The sequence below is a fragment of the Anabrus simplex genome, chromosome 1 (genome assembly GCF_040414725.1).
Source record: "Anabrus simplex isolate iqAnaSimp1 chromosome 1, ASM4041472v1, whole genome shotgun sequence".
In the NCBI taxonomy this organism is placed as follows: Eukaryota; Metazoa; Arthropoda; class Insecta; order Orthoptera; family Tettigoniidae; genus Anabrus; species Anabrus simplex.
This window is the reverse complement of record NC_090265.1, coordinates 718,932,671-718,949,240: the sequence shown is the minus strand read 5'-3', so window position 1 is coordinate 718,949,240 and position 16,570 is coordinate 718,932,671. Positions and strand designations below refer to the sequence as shown.

At 39.4% G+C, this 16,570-nt stretch overlaps 1 protein-coding gene across 3 annotated transcripts in view; it reads right to left on the bottom strand.

The window, feature by feature from the left end:
• The window catches only part of Mnat9 (microtubule-associated Nat9), a 62,890-nt gene that overhangs the window by 27,674 nt on the left and 18,646 nt on the right, over positions 1–16,570 (bottom strand). For all 3 annotated transcript variants that reach the window (XM_067136054.2, XM_067136053.2, XM_067136055.2), the window contains 2 exons: positions 6,202–6,258; positions 5,980–6,123 (listed from right to left, as the gene is read on the bottom strand). In XM_067136054.2, the coding sequence (XP_066992155.2) occupies positions 5,980–6,123; positions 6,202–6,258 (201 nt within the window). The remainder of the gene's footprint in view (positions 1–5,979; positions 6,124–6,201; positions 6,259–16,570) is intronic.

Sequence of the window (16,570 nt, the reverse complement as noted above, 5' to 3'; positions counted from 1 at the left end):
AGGCGCAAAAGACCTCCGATTATCACTTAAAACATTATTGTATGAAGAGAAGCACCTTACTCCTTCACAAGACGTTATTGGTGCATATTTAAATAATGTTAAATCACTGCTGTTGAGTATGCACTCTTCTTGAAGTGTACTCTCCTCTAAGAAAATAATTTATTTTGCACACATGGTGAAAACCATCATTTTGAAGTTTCCGTTTTACACTGTCACCAACTATTCCATATGATTGCTGTACTGAAAGTTCAACGCTTCTCACAATGTGAATACTTGCATGAATTTCTAAGCCAACAGATTTTAAACAAGTAATTGCACTCGATATAATTCCAAAGTTTGACTTAATATATGCTAGACTTTCTGACGAACTGTTGGAAAACAATTCCAGCGCAATCTTGATAGAAGAGGCATCATCTTTGTTGAAGCTGTTAACAATGTTTTTGATAGTGGAGTAATTTTCACAATAATACGCGGCAGCGTCGAGCCACGTCCCCCACCTAGTAAGAACTTGCTGTGGAGGGAGTGGTATCGAAGGTGCTAACTCCTCGAAAGTTGCAACCCGCAGTGGTGCTTTCAAAGATATTTTTTGGATGTTAGATATTAATTTATCGAATTCAGGAAAATGTCCACGAATTTCTTCTGCCTCCCTACGCAGAGCATGTGCAAGGCAAGTGACGCGAATCATTCTTGGATAAAACAGCTTGAGGCCTACAACAGCTTTCACCATGTATGGAGCAGCATCAGTAACAAAGAGAAGAACGTTTTCCCGATTAATTTCATCCTTCCACAAAACTTTTAGAGCATTGTCAAAAAGAATTGCAATCATTGAATGATTTGCTCTCTCTAAAACTGCTGAGGTTAGTAGAAAAATATCCCCAGTGCGATCAGCACGGAGTGTTCCAATAATTGCATGCCCTATATATCTACCTGCAGTGTCCGTCGTCTCATCAATAGATATCTAAATCTTATTGTCTGCTGCACTGTGTCGTATTCGATCATTCAGGTATCTTCATAGCAACGTGATAAATAGTTTTTTCTCAGTGTTGAGTCTGTAGGAACAGATTTTTTAGTGTGTTTCTCCAGGAAATTCTCGAAATGGGGTTATTCTCCTTGTTTAGAGGAATGTTTGCAGACATCATCATCTCACAAAGTTCCTTTGAAAAATACAAACATCTGTCCATCGCTGAAGATGTAACAGCCTTATCAAATATCAATTGCTGCCTCTTCTTATCGACATGTTGTCGTTTGACATTGCTGCTGTGTTTTGTCATGTTACAGTGTTGTTGCACATAAAAACGTTTTTTCAGCCATGACTTTCACTTCACACAATTTGCAAAATAGAACTAAACCGCCTGTACAGAAATATTCTTCTCCAAATTCCTTAACAAAGCTCCATAACTTAACACTAGTAGAATACATTTCCTTAGGCATACTGGAATATGTGCTAGGATACGATTTACTGTCAACTGATGCCTGTGTAGGTGAAAGGAGGTTGAGGTTCTAATATCTAAACAAAGACAAGTGAGCAATTACCAGAAGTAATTAGCTCACTGCTGGGACGGGATTTTCTGGATTATTTCTGTCTCTACCTGGGAGACCGGGTTGCCGAGTACAGCGGGTTGGTTAGGGTGAGGTCTATGACCTTCATTGTATACAAAGGGTATTCCACTTGTATCAACAGCGTGATACTTAGGAGCAGTTTTGTGAACACTAGTTGGCATTCGGTAAGCTGAAGATGATTTTGCACACTTACAGCTGTTGTCAAACCGCCGAAATATGATGTTTCTACTAAAATAGCTCAAAATATGACCTTATGGCAAAAAATAGCCAAAATATGCATTTATATGACAAATGAAAATCACTTAATTGTAACGATAATAACCTGATTTGCACCGAAATCCAATCGCACAAGAAAATAGAGACAAAGAAAAAATATGACTTTTCCTAAACATCCGAGCCCTAGTTATTAAACACGCGGAAATGAATAATAATTGTGCAGCCATTCTGCATTAGCGTAAAGACAAAGATAGTCTAAAAATGCATACTGTACAAGAAACCATTCATATGATTTCAAAAAGCACTTTTTGAGCCTCATAATTTTAAAGGAAAAAGTGGGGGTTGTCTTACATTCAGGGTCATCTTAGATTCGGAGAAATACGGTAGTTTTGTACTCTTACAGTAAGTCCTTTATATCAAGTCGCATGTATATATAGAGGAGAGGAACAACAAAAGGAACACACAATAGGATAAACACAAAGACAGGATCTTAAATATAACAATGTTTTAAATCATTCACGGGACGTAAAGTAGCCGTGGAGCCGAGCATGAGTTGCTTTCAGCACGATTTTCTTTTTCTTTTTTTTTTTTTTTGCTATGTGCTCTATGTTGCACCGACAGAGATAGGTCTTACATCGACGATGGGATAGGGAAGGCCTAGGAGTGGACACGAAGCGGCTGTGGCCATAACTGAGGTACAGCCTGGTGTGAAAATGGGAAACCACAGAAAACCATCTTCAGGGCTGCCGACAGTGGAATTCGAACCCGCTATCTCCCGGATGCAAGCTCACAGCTGCGCGACTCTAACCGCATGGCCAGCTCGCCCGGTCAGCGCGTATTTCAGACGTTCATCAAGAGAAGTATCTATCATGTTATACACCGCTAGAAAGAAGAAGAGTTACTCTTTCACACCATGGTAATTGCGTTTGATTATCTTGAACAGTTCACATTATAATACCATGAAAAGACGTAGATTGACGGCTCACAGCCGTGAAGCCGAGCATGAGTATATTTGAGCACGTATTTCAGACGTTCATCAAGAGATGGAACTCATACGTTACATACCATTGAAAAGAAGAAGAGTTGCTCTTTCTTGCAATGGTAATTGTGTTTGATTACCTCGAACAGTTAGCATTATAATCAATCTTGAAGAGTTACTCCACGTTGTGTCTGTCCCTATCCAAGGTGAGTAACATGGCACATTGTCAGGCAGCTGTCAGCTAGCGGTGATATATCGGATATTCTGAAGAGAAGTGATAATGAAAGTGAATCAGAAATTTCAGATTTTGAAGAATTATTTAGTGTCAGTGGTGACAGTAACAGTGGCGGATCCAAGAAAAGTGACAGCGAATCAGAAAATTCTGATTGTGATAGTGATGTGTCTAATGTTGAAATGCCGGGTGCTAAAAGCAATAAAGAGATGAAAAATGAAAACTACTGAAATACCAAAATATCCAAATACAAGATTTATGATTTTTTCATTTCAGAGATTAAAGTTTGCGTGCCTCCGTGGCTCAAGTGGCAATGCACCAATCTCTCACCGCTAGGTTCCGTGGTTCAAATCCCAGTCACTCCATGTGAGATTTGCGCCAGACAAATCGGTGGCGGACCAGGTTTTCCTCAGGTTACTCCAGTTTTCCCTGTCTTCTTTCATTCTAGCAACACCCTCTAGTATCATTTCATCTATCAGCCATTAATCATTGCCCCAGAGGAGTGCGACAGGCTTAGGCAGCGACACAATTCCAATCCTTGTGGCTAGATGGGGCCTTCATTCATTCCTTTCCTGACCCAGTCGAATGACTAGAAACAGGATGTGGATTTTAATTTTTCCAAATTAAAGTTTGCATAAGAAAACTATAATAACTAATAAATTAAAGTTCTCATGAACTGTGATTTACATAAATTAAATACTAATCGTTGGCATGCGAAGGACCAGAAAATCAATATGCGAATGAATTGTGGTGGTGGTGGTGATTACTGTTTTAAGAGGAAGTACAACTAGGCAACCATCCTCTATATAACACTAATCAGAGAAAAAAAAAAAAAAACTAGAAGGGATCCGACACTTCAAAAAATGAAGGTATCAACCAAAGAAAGACAAAGGCCACAAAGGGCGTGAAAATGAAAGACTAGCCCTCACAAACCTAACAGCATCGGAGTCGGAAAAAAACAAAAGGTGACCAAGGGAGGTTGGATAGGATAGATGAAAGTGAGGAGCCTGGCACAAGTAAGTAGAAGCAATGCCAGGGTTCAGCTAAGGGCCCTGTGGTCGCCAACCCACGCTCCAAAGTTTAGAGACCCTGGGGCCCCTTTTAGTTGCCTCTTACGACAGGCAGGGGTGTTGTAGGTACGACATCGTAATTGGTGTAAAACCTTCAATTAGTATGGTTAATATATTTTAATTATAGTTTATTTAATGCTAAATTATCTTTAATTAAGTGTTAAACATGACTAGTATATGGTTTCTCTGTAAATATGTAGTGTAAAATTGTATAACCTCAAATATGTATTGTATAACCTAAAAATCTATAGAGTCGAAAACTGTACAAAATTCCATAATGTTTGTATATTAGACTTATTGTAATATATTTGGTATATCTCAAGGGTTTTGAAAACTTACAGTAAGGTTTTATTATCCAGATACATGTAGAGACATTACGAATGTTGTAGATATTTCCATGTACATTTTTAAATATCAAAAGAACATTCGAGTACCCATTCGACTAGCTGGTCGATCGATGTTTCGAGTGTGTTTCATTAGAGTGTTGTAAGAACTCTTCTAGAAGTCAATCATTCTAGATGGTTGGTCGAGTAGTATAAATATCGAGCTGTCAGTCAGTGAAGGCAGTTCTCAGTTCTAAGTTCGCAGATTTTGGTTCTTGGGACTCAGTTAAGTGATGGACTGGGAGTGACTGTTGGGCTCCGAGGTGGAGTCAGAACATTGGACTCGAGTGAGTGAGTGAGGCGGGGAATGCAAGAGAGAGTATGTTATAGTGCGCGCGTCAGTGTTGTTGATATCTGTACTTGTCAGAATCGACTTCAGGGTACTCCGCTATTGGATGTTGTATATAGCATCATTTGCTACTGTGTAAAATTGTGTGTTGTGACGTACAGTGTAAATAAAGTAATTTGTATAAGGAAGTGAACGTGTTCTCGTGTGATATTTATTTACGTCAAATAAAATCGCAACTTAGAACAATAGGGGATACCGTGAGTGTTATTCTACCGCCCCCACCCACAGGGGGATGCAAATGGGTTGAGGCCTTGTCCATGACACTGAATGATTTCCCTTGTGGTGCCTGTTTGAATGCCGTGCTGCGTGGATTCCTTCCAGAACACACCAGGCTGATCCATCCGAAGACGGCTCAGCTTGTGAGTCAGCAGCTACGTCAACACTGCAGCTGTATATAAAGGGAGACTCTTGCCGAGAGAAACCACTCCGCCACCAGCTGCCGAACCCTGAGTTTCGAGAACGCAACGATCAATACGGGTACCATGGGGTGTAGGGACCTTCATAGGACATTGCTAAGGACTTGGCTAGGACATTATCAGAGACTCTTTCGTGCTTCTCAAGACTTCATCTTACTTGTGTGAAGTTGTCAGAACTTAAACTCTTCTCACACAGCAGAGTAGTGTCAAGACGGACTCACAATTTCTTGACACAATCTTCCCAGGTTCTAAGTACACATTATAAATATCAAGACAGTTACTGAGTGTATTTCCTTTTGGTTCAGATGTCATCTATATACAGTTATTTTCTACAATCATCAAAGACTATATTTTATCACAAGTGTATATATACTTGTCATTTTTGTAATAAATTCATATCTGTTGTGTAGTCCTAAACTTAGTCTTATTGGGACACAACATATTCGTTATGCAATAATTAATACTGTTACGGGTTCGTACCCCACTGTCGGCAGCCTTGAAAATGGTTTTCCGTGGTTTCCCATTTTCACACCAGGCAAATGCTGGGGCTCTACCTTAATTAAGGCCACGGCCGCTTCCTTCCCACTCCTAGCCCTATCCTGTCCCATTGTCGCCGTAAGACCTATCTGTGTCGGTGCGGCATAAAACAACTAGCAAAAAAAAAAAAATACTGTTACCATGTTAATTTTATTAAGTTATGTTCCATAACTCGTTTCACCCTTACACCACCTGACGATATAAGCTCTGTGGAATACAACTTGAGAGAAAACTCACCATATCGTAACATGAGTAACATGGCTTCCCAGCCCCGACGTTTCCTGCGGGCACTCATCTCAGCGATCATGATCTCTGCTTCAGCCGTGTTGAGAGAGTCTTCATCGGGCAGCATGAACAGGTTGGTGTCGCCAATCATAGCACCTGTAATAGGAGATCATGTTCTGAGGGCTATGTCGTTGGCCCATTCGTTATTAAACTTGTCATTCCTGGTCAACTTACTAACTTCATCGCCTGTCTCGTTCAAAGTCACTTTGTCCAGGATGATGAAAGTGCATTCTGTGGACAGAAAAGAGTGTACTGATGAGGAGAAAAATAATAGTTGAGTTCATATACCTAAACAAATTCCCTTGATTGCATGTTGCAATGATTTGAAAACATACCTCGTTACCAAAAACTTATTAGTAAAACAAAAGCTAAAAGGTTTCCACCTATTCAATACTATTTATTGTAACCTAAAATAAATTAAGTTACATATATACTTGATACTACAGTAGTTTCGGTTGAAATCTATGTACATAATAATAATTAATAACCATTGCCCAACACAGAGTACCAATTGTAATATATGTAAATAATAATAATAATAATAATAATAATAATAATAATAATAATAATAATAACCATTGCTCTGCACAGGGCACCAATTGTAATAAATGTAAATAATAATAATTAACAACCATTGCCCCATGCAGAGTGCCAATTATAATATATGTAAATAATAACAATAATAATAATAATTAAATAAACATTGCCCCACTTGTGGGTGCCAATGAAATACGATCAAAAAATAAAATATGAATAAAATAAAATACCGGTACATAATCGCCTCATGCTTGGGCGTCAATTGCAATATTATTATATAGAAATAAGTAACTGATTAAATTAATAAAATAATTGAAATTAAATTAATAAAAGTAATTAATCAAAATGCCCGTAGTATGGGCACCAGAGTTCACCAGAATGGATCCCTCAAATTTCAATAGAGCATGACAATTCTCTCTTCCAGGGCATGTACATAAAGATGCGTACTGGTACATCTGCTTCAGGCCTTACCTAACCTTCTGAAAATGACTAAATAGGTAGGAACTGCACCTAGGTTCATCAATAACACCACCAATTCTAAAATAATTAACTACATTCTGAATAACATCTGTGCATGAGCACCTCATCAAAACACCAAAATATACACAAAATACACTCACAAAACACTGCTGGAAGACTCAATTTATTTATTCGTATCAGAAGCATACATTTTGCATAGCATAATGGTACTTAATGACATACATATCAAATAGTGTCTGCCCAGAATTTTGCCAAATCACGGGCATTAGGTGTTGCAGCCATCAAGTCCTCTATTGTGCAACTTAAAGGACACTTACTACAGTTCATGAAATGGGCTGTGGTTTGGTCTTCACCGCATTCGCATTGCCTGGATGTGCCAGGAAAGCCCCACTTTACCATATTGGTTCTTGATCTACCAACCCCAGTGCGAAGCCTGTTCAACGATTTCCACGTAGACCAATGTTCCTCGTGTCCTGGGGGGAGATGTTCAATTGGTAGCATCCAATCAGCAAGTTGAGGATTTCTAGTTCTCCATAATCTCAACCTTGTGGATTGAGCAGATTCGTTTAAATCTTCGGTTGTATTCAGGAAACTCCTCCTAGACCTCAATCTTCGGTGGGCAGGTTCATATCCATTCAATGGGTGTGCACATGGATGCAACTTCTCTTCTTATATCTGGTGGGGCGATTCCAGCCAAACAGGAGATTCTATCTCGTGGAGTTGGTCTTAAGCAGCCAGTAATGAGTCGACATGTTTCATTTAGAGAAATGTCAACTTGTTTAGCATGACTTGATCTGTACCAAACGGGGCAAGCGTACTCTGCAGCGGAGTAACACAGAGCCAGGGCTGTAGTTCTCAACGTCTTTGGATGTGTACCCCAATTGGTTCCAGACAACTTGCGAAGGATGTTGTTTCTAGCCGACACTTTCTGCTTGATGTTCATGCAGTGTTGTTTGTAGGTGAGAGCACGATCCAGTGTTACACCTAGATATTTAGGTGTTGGGCAGTGATCTAGTTGAGTATCTTCCCATACTACCTGCAATTTCCTTGACGCCTGTCTGTTCTTTAAATGGAAGGCACATCCTGAGTTTTAGATGGGTTTGGCTTCAATTGATTTCCTCTGTAGTAGTAGGATAGTTCAGAAAGAGCCTCTGATAACTTTTCTTCTACAACCTCAAAGCAGTTTGCTTGAGTAGCAATAGCTCGATCATCCGCATATATGAAGCTTCTGGTGCCAATTGGAAGAGGTTGGTCATTCGTATAGATATTAAAGAGCATAGGGGCGAGAACACTGCCTTGTGGCAGACCATTCTTTTGCTTCCTCCATCGACTTTTCTGATCCTGAAATTCAACAAAGAACCTACGATTTTGGAGAAGACTGCAAATTACTTGAGTCATCTTGTAATCTTTTGTCATGTTGTATAATTTGCGCAACAGTATACGATGATTAACTGTATCATATGCAACAGATAAGTCGATAAAAGCCACCCCTGTGATTTTATGATTTTCATATCTATCTTCGATACACTGTGTCAGATGGAGGACCTGTGAAGTACAACTTTTTCCTTTACGGAATCCTGCTTGCTCTGGAATAAGAAGTGGTTCAATGATCACAGTAAGTCTTTCCACAATTATCCAACAACAACAAAAACAATGGGAAACAAAAAGCGAGGACCAAGCTACCATCTGTATTCAGCCCAATGAACATTAATTACAAAGCATATATATGTATGTAGAAAAATACCTTTCACTGTCTCTGTCTATCAACACAACTTGCATATTCTCATTATTGGCACTTGTTATATCACACTGATACTGAACCTTCTTTTTTTTTTTGCTAGTTGCTTTACGTCGCACTGACACAGATGGGTCTTATGGCGACGATGGGACAGGGAAGGGCTAGGAGTGGGAAGGAAGCGGCCATGGCCTTAATTAAGGTATAGCGCCAGCATTTGCCTGGTGTGAAAATGGGAAACCACGGAAAACCACCGATAGGAACCTCGTGGTTCGATTTAACCTTTTTCTTAATTGATTATGTTATCCTTTTAATTGGTGTTCTTTATACCTTGTTTAGATTCTATATGTTGAGTAAAGTCAGACAAAAGTGTTAATGTTCTCACGTTTCTTTCCCTACAACATCACGTAAGATCTCGTCCTCTGTAGGGTTTCCGGGCCTGCTTCCCATACATCCTTTCCCTAGTTGTCATGTTGGTTATCCTGCGTTGCCACGTGTGGTAGAAATTTAAAATGTTTTTCCGGGTGTATCATCGGCTGACGTTATTCTTTCAGGTTTGTTATTTTGGATTATTAAATCATTACTTGTTTTATATGTACCTTGTATTATGTGCTATCTTCTGTAAAAGGGCGAGGGTTACATCTGGTAGCAGATCGTGGTTGTAGAAGAAAGAGATGCGAAAGCAATAACTCTTGTCTAACCTAAAAAATAACCTGGTATCTTCTCCTAATGTAATTTCTTGTTAACATGTCTCCTGTGGTCGCTGTTCCATTCCATTTGAGGAAGGAGGAATTAGTTTACAAACTCAGTATTCGTAAATTGAATTCGACAGGAAGGGGTAGGGATGACGCGAGCTTATTTAAGCAATCGCTTAACGTTACAATAGCCGTTCCCAACCTATCAACAGACGAAGTGTGTGCATCTTTGACCTTTGTTAAAGATAAATTTACCAAATTCAAAGCTATTCTTTTGTCCTTTTGTTCCTCTAAACCGTCTAATGCTCAGTTAACACGTGTGAAAGCCCAAGTCCAGCATTACGTGGACAGGATTCGCGACTTGCTAACTCTTAATTTATCTATAAATGAGTGACAGGAATGTGAGCTGTTGTTATCAAAATTTTCCAGTATTTTCGATAAAATTGTAGGTTTGCTAGAAAGCAATGTGTTGTCTAGCTCCAGTTCTGTAGCTGATGTGTCTGCTCCATCTGAAACTTGTAACAGTGACACTATCTCGGTATCTACTGCTTCACAATTTAGTAATATGGTAACTTGTGATAATGTTCCCCTCCAATCTTCTCCTGTTATATTTACAAGTGCCTCTCCGCCCATGAATAATGCCAGTGATGGTTCTTTTACACAAGTTGGTATGTCTACCGTTCCTTTGGGAACTGTTAATTCTACTGTGTCTTTATCTCAACCTTCGGTTGCGACCCAAGTTGTTTCTCTTCCTATTGTACAAATATATCCCCATGTCCAAGTGTCACCTGTAGCAAATGCTTTGGTGGTGTCACAAATGTGCAAAAATGTTTCGCACATTTGAATATCTGTGCTGATTTCGATGCAAACTAGCTGCAGCCCTAACCTCACTTTTAGTACTCTCACCCTTTCCCAGGGGCGTTAAGATTTCTATACAACTGTGATGCCTTCTCTTAATCAATCCAGTCCTGTTCAGGTACCTACTATGCCTGTGGTTTCTCAAATGTTTGCTCATTTACCTCACCCGTTAACTGCTCTATTTAAGGGCGTATCTAAGTTCACCGCTAATTCAATCGAAGAGATTATTACATTTCTACGTTTCTTGGTTGAATTTAAAGATCAATGTATAGTATATGCTTTCAGTAGGGATAATTTCTTCCAAGTTTTATATCCACATGTATCTGGAGCTCTTTCTGAGCATGTCATAAGAGCCATTTCTGAAAAGTGGACAGTTGACCAATTTCATGCGCATGTGCTTGAGTTCTTTATCCCTTCCCGTGCTTTCTCTTCCTTGGTGCAAAAGCACTATTTTTGTTTACAGCATTTGAATGAAACATTGTCTGAATATATTCAGGACATTAAGTTCAATGCCAGGATTTTTATGCTAAACTATTCTGAGTCTCAAATGGTTGCTAGCATTGTTGAGGGTCTTGCACCAAATTATCGGTCGTATCTTGCTCTGTCACCACGACCCGCTACGTTCGCTCAGTTGGAAGCTATCACTGTTTCTGCTGAAGGCATTAGGTATGCAGACCAGCTACGCATTGCGTTAGCTCCTCCTCCTATGAGCATGTCTTCTCAGGTCACCAGTGCCATTTCTTCTCCATCCAAGCCAAGCAATTTGCGTGCATGCTTCAATTGTGGCTCCACTGATCATTTCCAGTAGAATTGTCCTAAGACAATTCAAAATTCAATAGGCAATTCAAAACCTGCCATGGGTGGTCAACTTCAAAATTTCCAAAGGAATCGTCCTAAGATTGAGCCCTTAGGCAATTCAAATCCTAATGTGAGTAGAGTTCCTTCCTCCACTAATTCTTGCAGATACTGTGGGTCAAACAGATATTTTTTCTAGACAGTGTCCTCGCAATTCTTCCGGTTCTGAGCATTCTGCTAATGGCAATGCCAATGACTAACCGCCAATTCTTGTGCCAAACCTCATAGTGTACCTTCATGTTTTGTCTGGTATCGCTGTCAGTTAGATGACGACTTAACCGATCCTGTAGTTGATGATAAACTTGTATTTGACCCAAGTGTCAACTTCCCACAATCTTGTGGTATTTCTGCTATTCCTCCATGTAAATTAACCTTACATATGCCTAGAAGTGAACAATGAACCTGTTTGTGCTTTAGTTGATTCTGGTAGTAGCCTCAAATTTGTGTAACTCTGTAAAATCTGTTTGTAAGTTCGCTTCTTTAAAACCTGTGTCTTTAACCTGCCATACGGCTAACTCTAATTTATTGAATGTGATTGGAAGTCTGAATGTCAAAATTAGAATCCGTAATTTCACATGGAAAATGCCCGTGCTAGTGGTGAAGGATTTATCTTGTCCTTTCATTCTGGGTGCAAATTTTATTGGTAAAACAGGTATGATTTTGAATCTTTACAAGTTCCAGTTAGTCGTTCTCCTATTCTTCCTTATCACGACAGTATTGTCACTGAGAACATGAGTGAACCCAAAGCATTCGACTTTGGTCATTTACCTGAGGATCAAGCCAACCAACTTAGAAATCTTTGTGATAAATTTCCTGATGTGTTTACCGATAAATTAGGGGTTACCAATGTTTTGGAATATAAAATTGCAGAAACTGATAATGTACCTGTTCATACTCCTCCGTATCGGTTGTCGCCTCCCAAGATGAAAGCCCTTAAGGCTATCATCGATCAAATACTTGCAGATGGTGTAATATGTCCTTCTAAATCTGCGTACTCTTCTCCCATATTTCTAGTCCCTAAACCACAGGGTGGTTTTAGGCCTGTAATTGACTACAGAATGTTGAATAAGAGAGTTGTGTTTCAATCCATTTCTCTTCCTGACTTACACTCTTGTTTCTCTTGTTTGGCTAATGCCAAAATTTTTACCACTTTCGATTTGAATCAGGCATATTATCAGATACCTCTTGCTGAAGAATCCAAGCATCTCTCAGCTTTTGCCACTGACTGGAACCTCTATGAATTTGAGCGTGTACCATTTGGGCTGGCGACGGGAGCCGCAGTCCTCACTCGGCTGCTGGATAACGTGTTGTCAGACATTAAATTCAAATTTGTTTACAATTATTTGGATGATTTGGTTATATTTAGTGAAACTTTTGAAGAACACCTCGTTCATCTCAATGAAGTCCTTGAAAGACTCCGTGAAGCAGAACTGACCCTTAAGGCTAGCAAAGTTACTTTTGCGCAGCCCCAAATGTCCTTCTTAGGACATATTGTGTCTGAAAAAGGTGTCTCAATTGACCAATCTCGTACTGCAGCAATTCAAAATTTTCCAACCTCTAAAGATGTCAAAGCTGTAGCTAGGTTTCTTGGCATGGTCAATTTCTTCCGTCAATTCATCCCCAATTTTGCTGAAAGAGCAGCTCCATTAAACGCCTTGAGGAGGAAAGATGCTAAATTTGAATGTGGTGATGCTCAACTTGAATCTTTCTATGATTTGAAATCTGCTTTATGTAATGCTCCAGTGCCGGCGATGCCAGATTTTTTAAAACGTTTTATTCTCCAGACTGATGCCTCATCTACAGGTATATCTGGTGTGCTCCTTCAGGAAGTTGAAGATGGACATCGTCCAATTTCTTATGCTTTCCGTAGTCTCAAGCCTGCTGAACGTAATTATTCGATCTATGAATTAGAAGCCTTAGCTGTTGTTTTCTCTTTGGAAAGATTCAGATACTTTGGTGTATTCAAAACTAGAGAGAAAATCCGTAAGCATTTGATTTGGAAATCCATGGATGGTGAAATCTGCACCATAGTCAAATCTTGTAAAACCTGTAACATTAGTAATCCCACTCCTAATACCCACCTTGGTCTGTTGTCATCTGAGCAAGCTTTTCGTCTGATGGAGAGACTATTTATAGACTACATCGGATCATTCCCACGATCACGGACCGGCCATTGTTTCATACTTGTGTGTGTTGATGCGTTCTCGCGTTTTACGTGGCTGTTTCCTACTCACATGGCTAATGCTAATACTACTATTTCTTGCTTGAAACAGATCTTTGCTTCATTTGGACCCTGTAAATTTCTGGTGAGTGATATTGCTAGAGCTTTTACATCTATGCAATTCCGTAATTTCTGTTTTGACCTATCTACTGCTCATGTGACTACCACCCCTTATTATCCCAGGTCTAATTATGCTGAAAGAGTCAATCTAAATCTAAGATCTGCTCTTATTGCCTATCATTCTTCTGACCATTCTAAGTGGAATTCATCACTTAATTGGTTATCATTTGCTTTCAACACTGCTATTCATGAAAGTCATAAGCAAACTCCTGCTTCATTGATGCTAGCATTCACCCCCAATTCTCCACTCTATTAACGATCTTCTACCTGATGTCGCAAATCCAGAAACGATCCGTGCTGCTTGGCACCGGGCGCGTAAGAATTTGAAAGTATATTATGCTAAAGTTCAACGTAACTATAATCATGGGCGAAGACCACACAATCTGTCTGTGAGTGACCAGGTTTATGTAAAGACTCATACTGTGAGTAGTGCTGCGGACCACGTTATTAGTAAGTTGGCCCCCAGATTTCGAGGTCCCTGCACGATATTGAAATTTTTAACCCCTGTGTTATTGCTAGTCAGCAATCCTGAAAAGAAAAGGATCAGTCCATTTGTCGCAAGTCAAGATACCCTAGTTATAAAATGATGCTTTACAAACTATTAGTTACTTAAGGAAACTTAGTTGTAAGCAAATTTTTGGGGTATATATCCGGCCGGATACATTGGCAAGTTCAAAAGGCAGAAGTATTCAGTCAGCAGTATGTAAAGATTGTTGGTTACATGGATAATGTCCAGATAGAGGAGGTGACTAATACTAAAGAAGTATTAAAATTTACCTATGACAGCAATGACATTTACAGTAAGATACAAAAGTTGAAAACTAGAAAAGCAGCTGGAATTGATAAGGTTTCGGGGGATATACTAAAGACAATGGGTTGGGATATAGTACCATATCTGAAGTACTTTTTGATTTTTGTTTGCATGAAGGAACTTTACCAAATGAATGGAGAGTTGCTATAGTAGCCCCTGTATATAAAGGAAAGGTTGATAGGCATAAAGCTGAAAATTACAGGCCAGTCAGTTTGACATGCATTGTATGTAAGCTTTAAGAAAGCATTCTTTCTGATTATATAAGACATGTTTGCAAAATTAATAAATGGTTTGACAGAAGGCAGTTTGGGTTTAGGAAAGGTTATTCCACTGCAGCCCAACTTGTAGGATTCCAGTAAGATATAGCACATATCCTGGATTCAGGAGGTCAATTGGACTGTATTGCGATTGACTTATCTAAGGCATTTGATAGGGCAGATCATGGGAGACTACTGGCAAAAATGAGTGCAATTGGATTTGACAAAAGAGTGACTGAATGGGTGGCTCTGTTTCTAGAAAATAGAACTCAGAGAATTAGAGTAGGTGAAGCTTTATCTGTCCCTGTAAAAATTAAGAGGAAAATTCCTCAAGGCAGTATTATTGGACCTTTATGTTTTCTTATATATATCACTGATAAGTGTAAAGAAGTGGAATCAGAGATAAGGCTTTTCGCAGATGATGTTATTCTGTACAGAGTAATAAATAAGTTACAAGATTGTGAGCAACTGCAAAATGACCTTGATAATGTTGTGAGATGGACAGTAGGCAATGGTATGATGATAAACGGGGATAAAAGTCAGGTTGTGAGTTTCACAAATAGGAAAAGTCCTCTCAAGTTTTAATTACTGCGTTGATGGGGTGAAAGTTCCCTTTGGGGATCATTGTAAATACCTAAGCATAAATATAAGGAAAGATCTTCATTGGGGAAATCACATAAATATGATTGTAAATAAAGGGTACAGATCTTTGCACATGGTTATGAGAGTATTTAGGGGTTGTAGTAAGGATGTAAAGGAGAGAGCATACTTGTCTCTGATGAGACCTCAACTTGAGTATGGTTCCAGTGTATGGGACCCTTACCAGGATTACTTGATTCAAGAACTGGAAAAAATCCAAAGAAAAGCAGCTCGATTTGTTCTGGGCAATTTCCGACAAAAGAGTAGCGTTACAAAAATGTTGCAAAGTTGCGGCTGGGAAGACTTGGGAGAAAGGAGACGAGCTGCTCGACTAAGTGGTGTGTTCCGAGCTGTCAGTAGAGAGATAGCGTGGGAGGACATCAGTGGACGAATAAGTTTGGATGGTGTCTTTAAAAGTAGGAAAGATCACAATATGAAGATAAAGTTGGAATTCAAGAGGACAAATTGGGGCAAATATTCGTTTATAGGAAGTAGAGTTAGGGATTGGAATAACTTACCAAGGGAGATGTTCAATAAATTTCCAATTTCTTTGCAATCATTTCAGAAAAGGCTAGGAAAACAACAGATAGGGAATCTGCCACCTGGGCGACTGCCCTAAATGCAGATCAGTAGTGATTAAAATTGAAATTGAAATTAGAGGATATTTAGGATTTTAGATGTAATAAGAATGGTCATTTGAGATCATGTTAAGTATAATTTAGTATGTCCTTTAGGTTAATATTTTCATTCACTGACATAACTACGGATCCCTTGTAAAATTTCCGGTATTAAGGTAAACTCCAGTAAACTTTCCAAATTTTATTTGGTCTCTTATGTTTGGTAAATTTTTATACATGCTTGCCCTGGGAGGGCTTGGAGTTCCCAAAGATTTGGGGTGAGGTTATCTTCCTCGCATGGATATTCACAGTTCCTGTTATAATAGTAATAGTCGTAAAGAAAAAAACCCACAGTAAACCCACCCTTCAGTCTACGTTTCTCTTCTGCATAGCCGAGGCTATGCCTTTTCCCATATTACTTCCTTTTCTACTGTGGTTGATCTCCGTTTCAGTGATCACTATAACCTGGTCCAGACAGGGAACCTGTCGTGCCTGTTGGAAGGGGCACTATGAATTCCTGACCTGTTTGCATTCAACCTGGGAGTGCATTGTCGCAGAATTCCTGGTGGGGGCAGTTGCCCAGTTCTGCGCCATGTTTTACTACATGTTCACTGTGCGTTCACTATTCAAGTGAACTAAATGAACTTCACTGGAGACCCTGGTGGGACTGAAAAGGGAAACCGTGTTAGCAGGTGGCCGATATCAGCAATCCTATGGA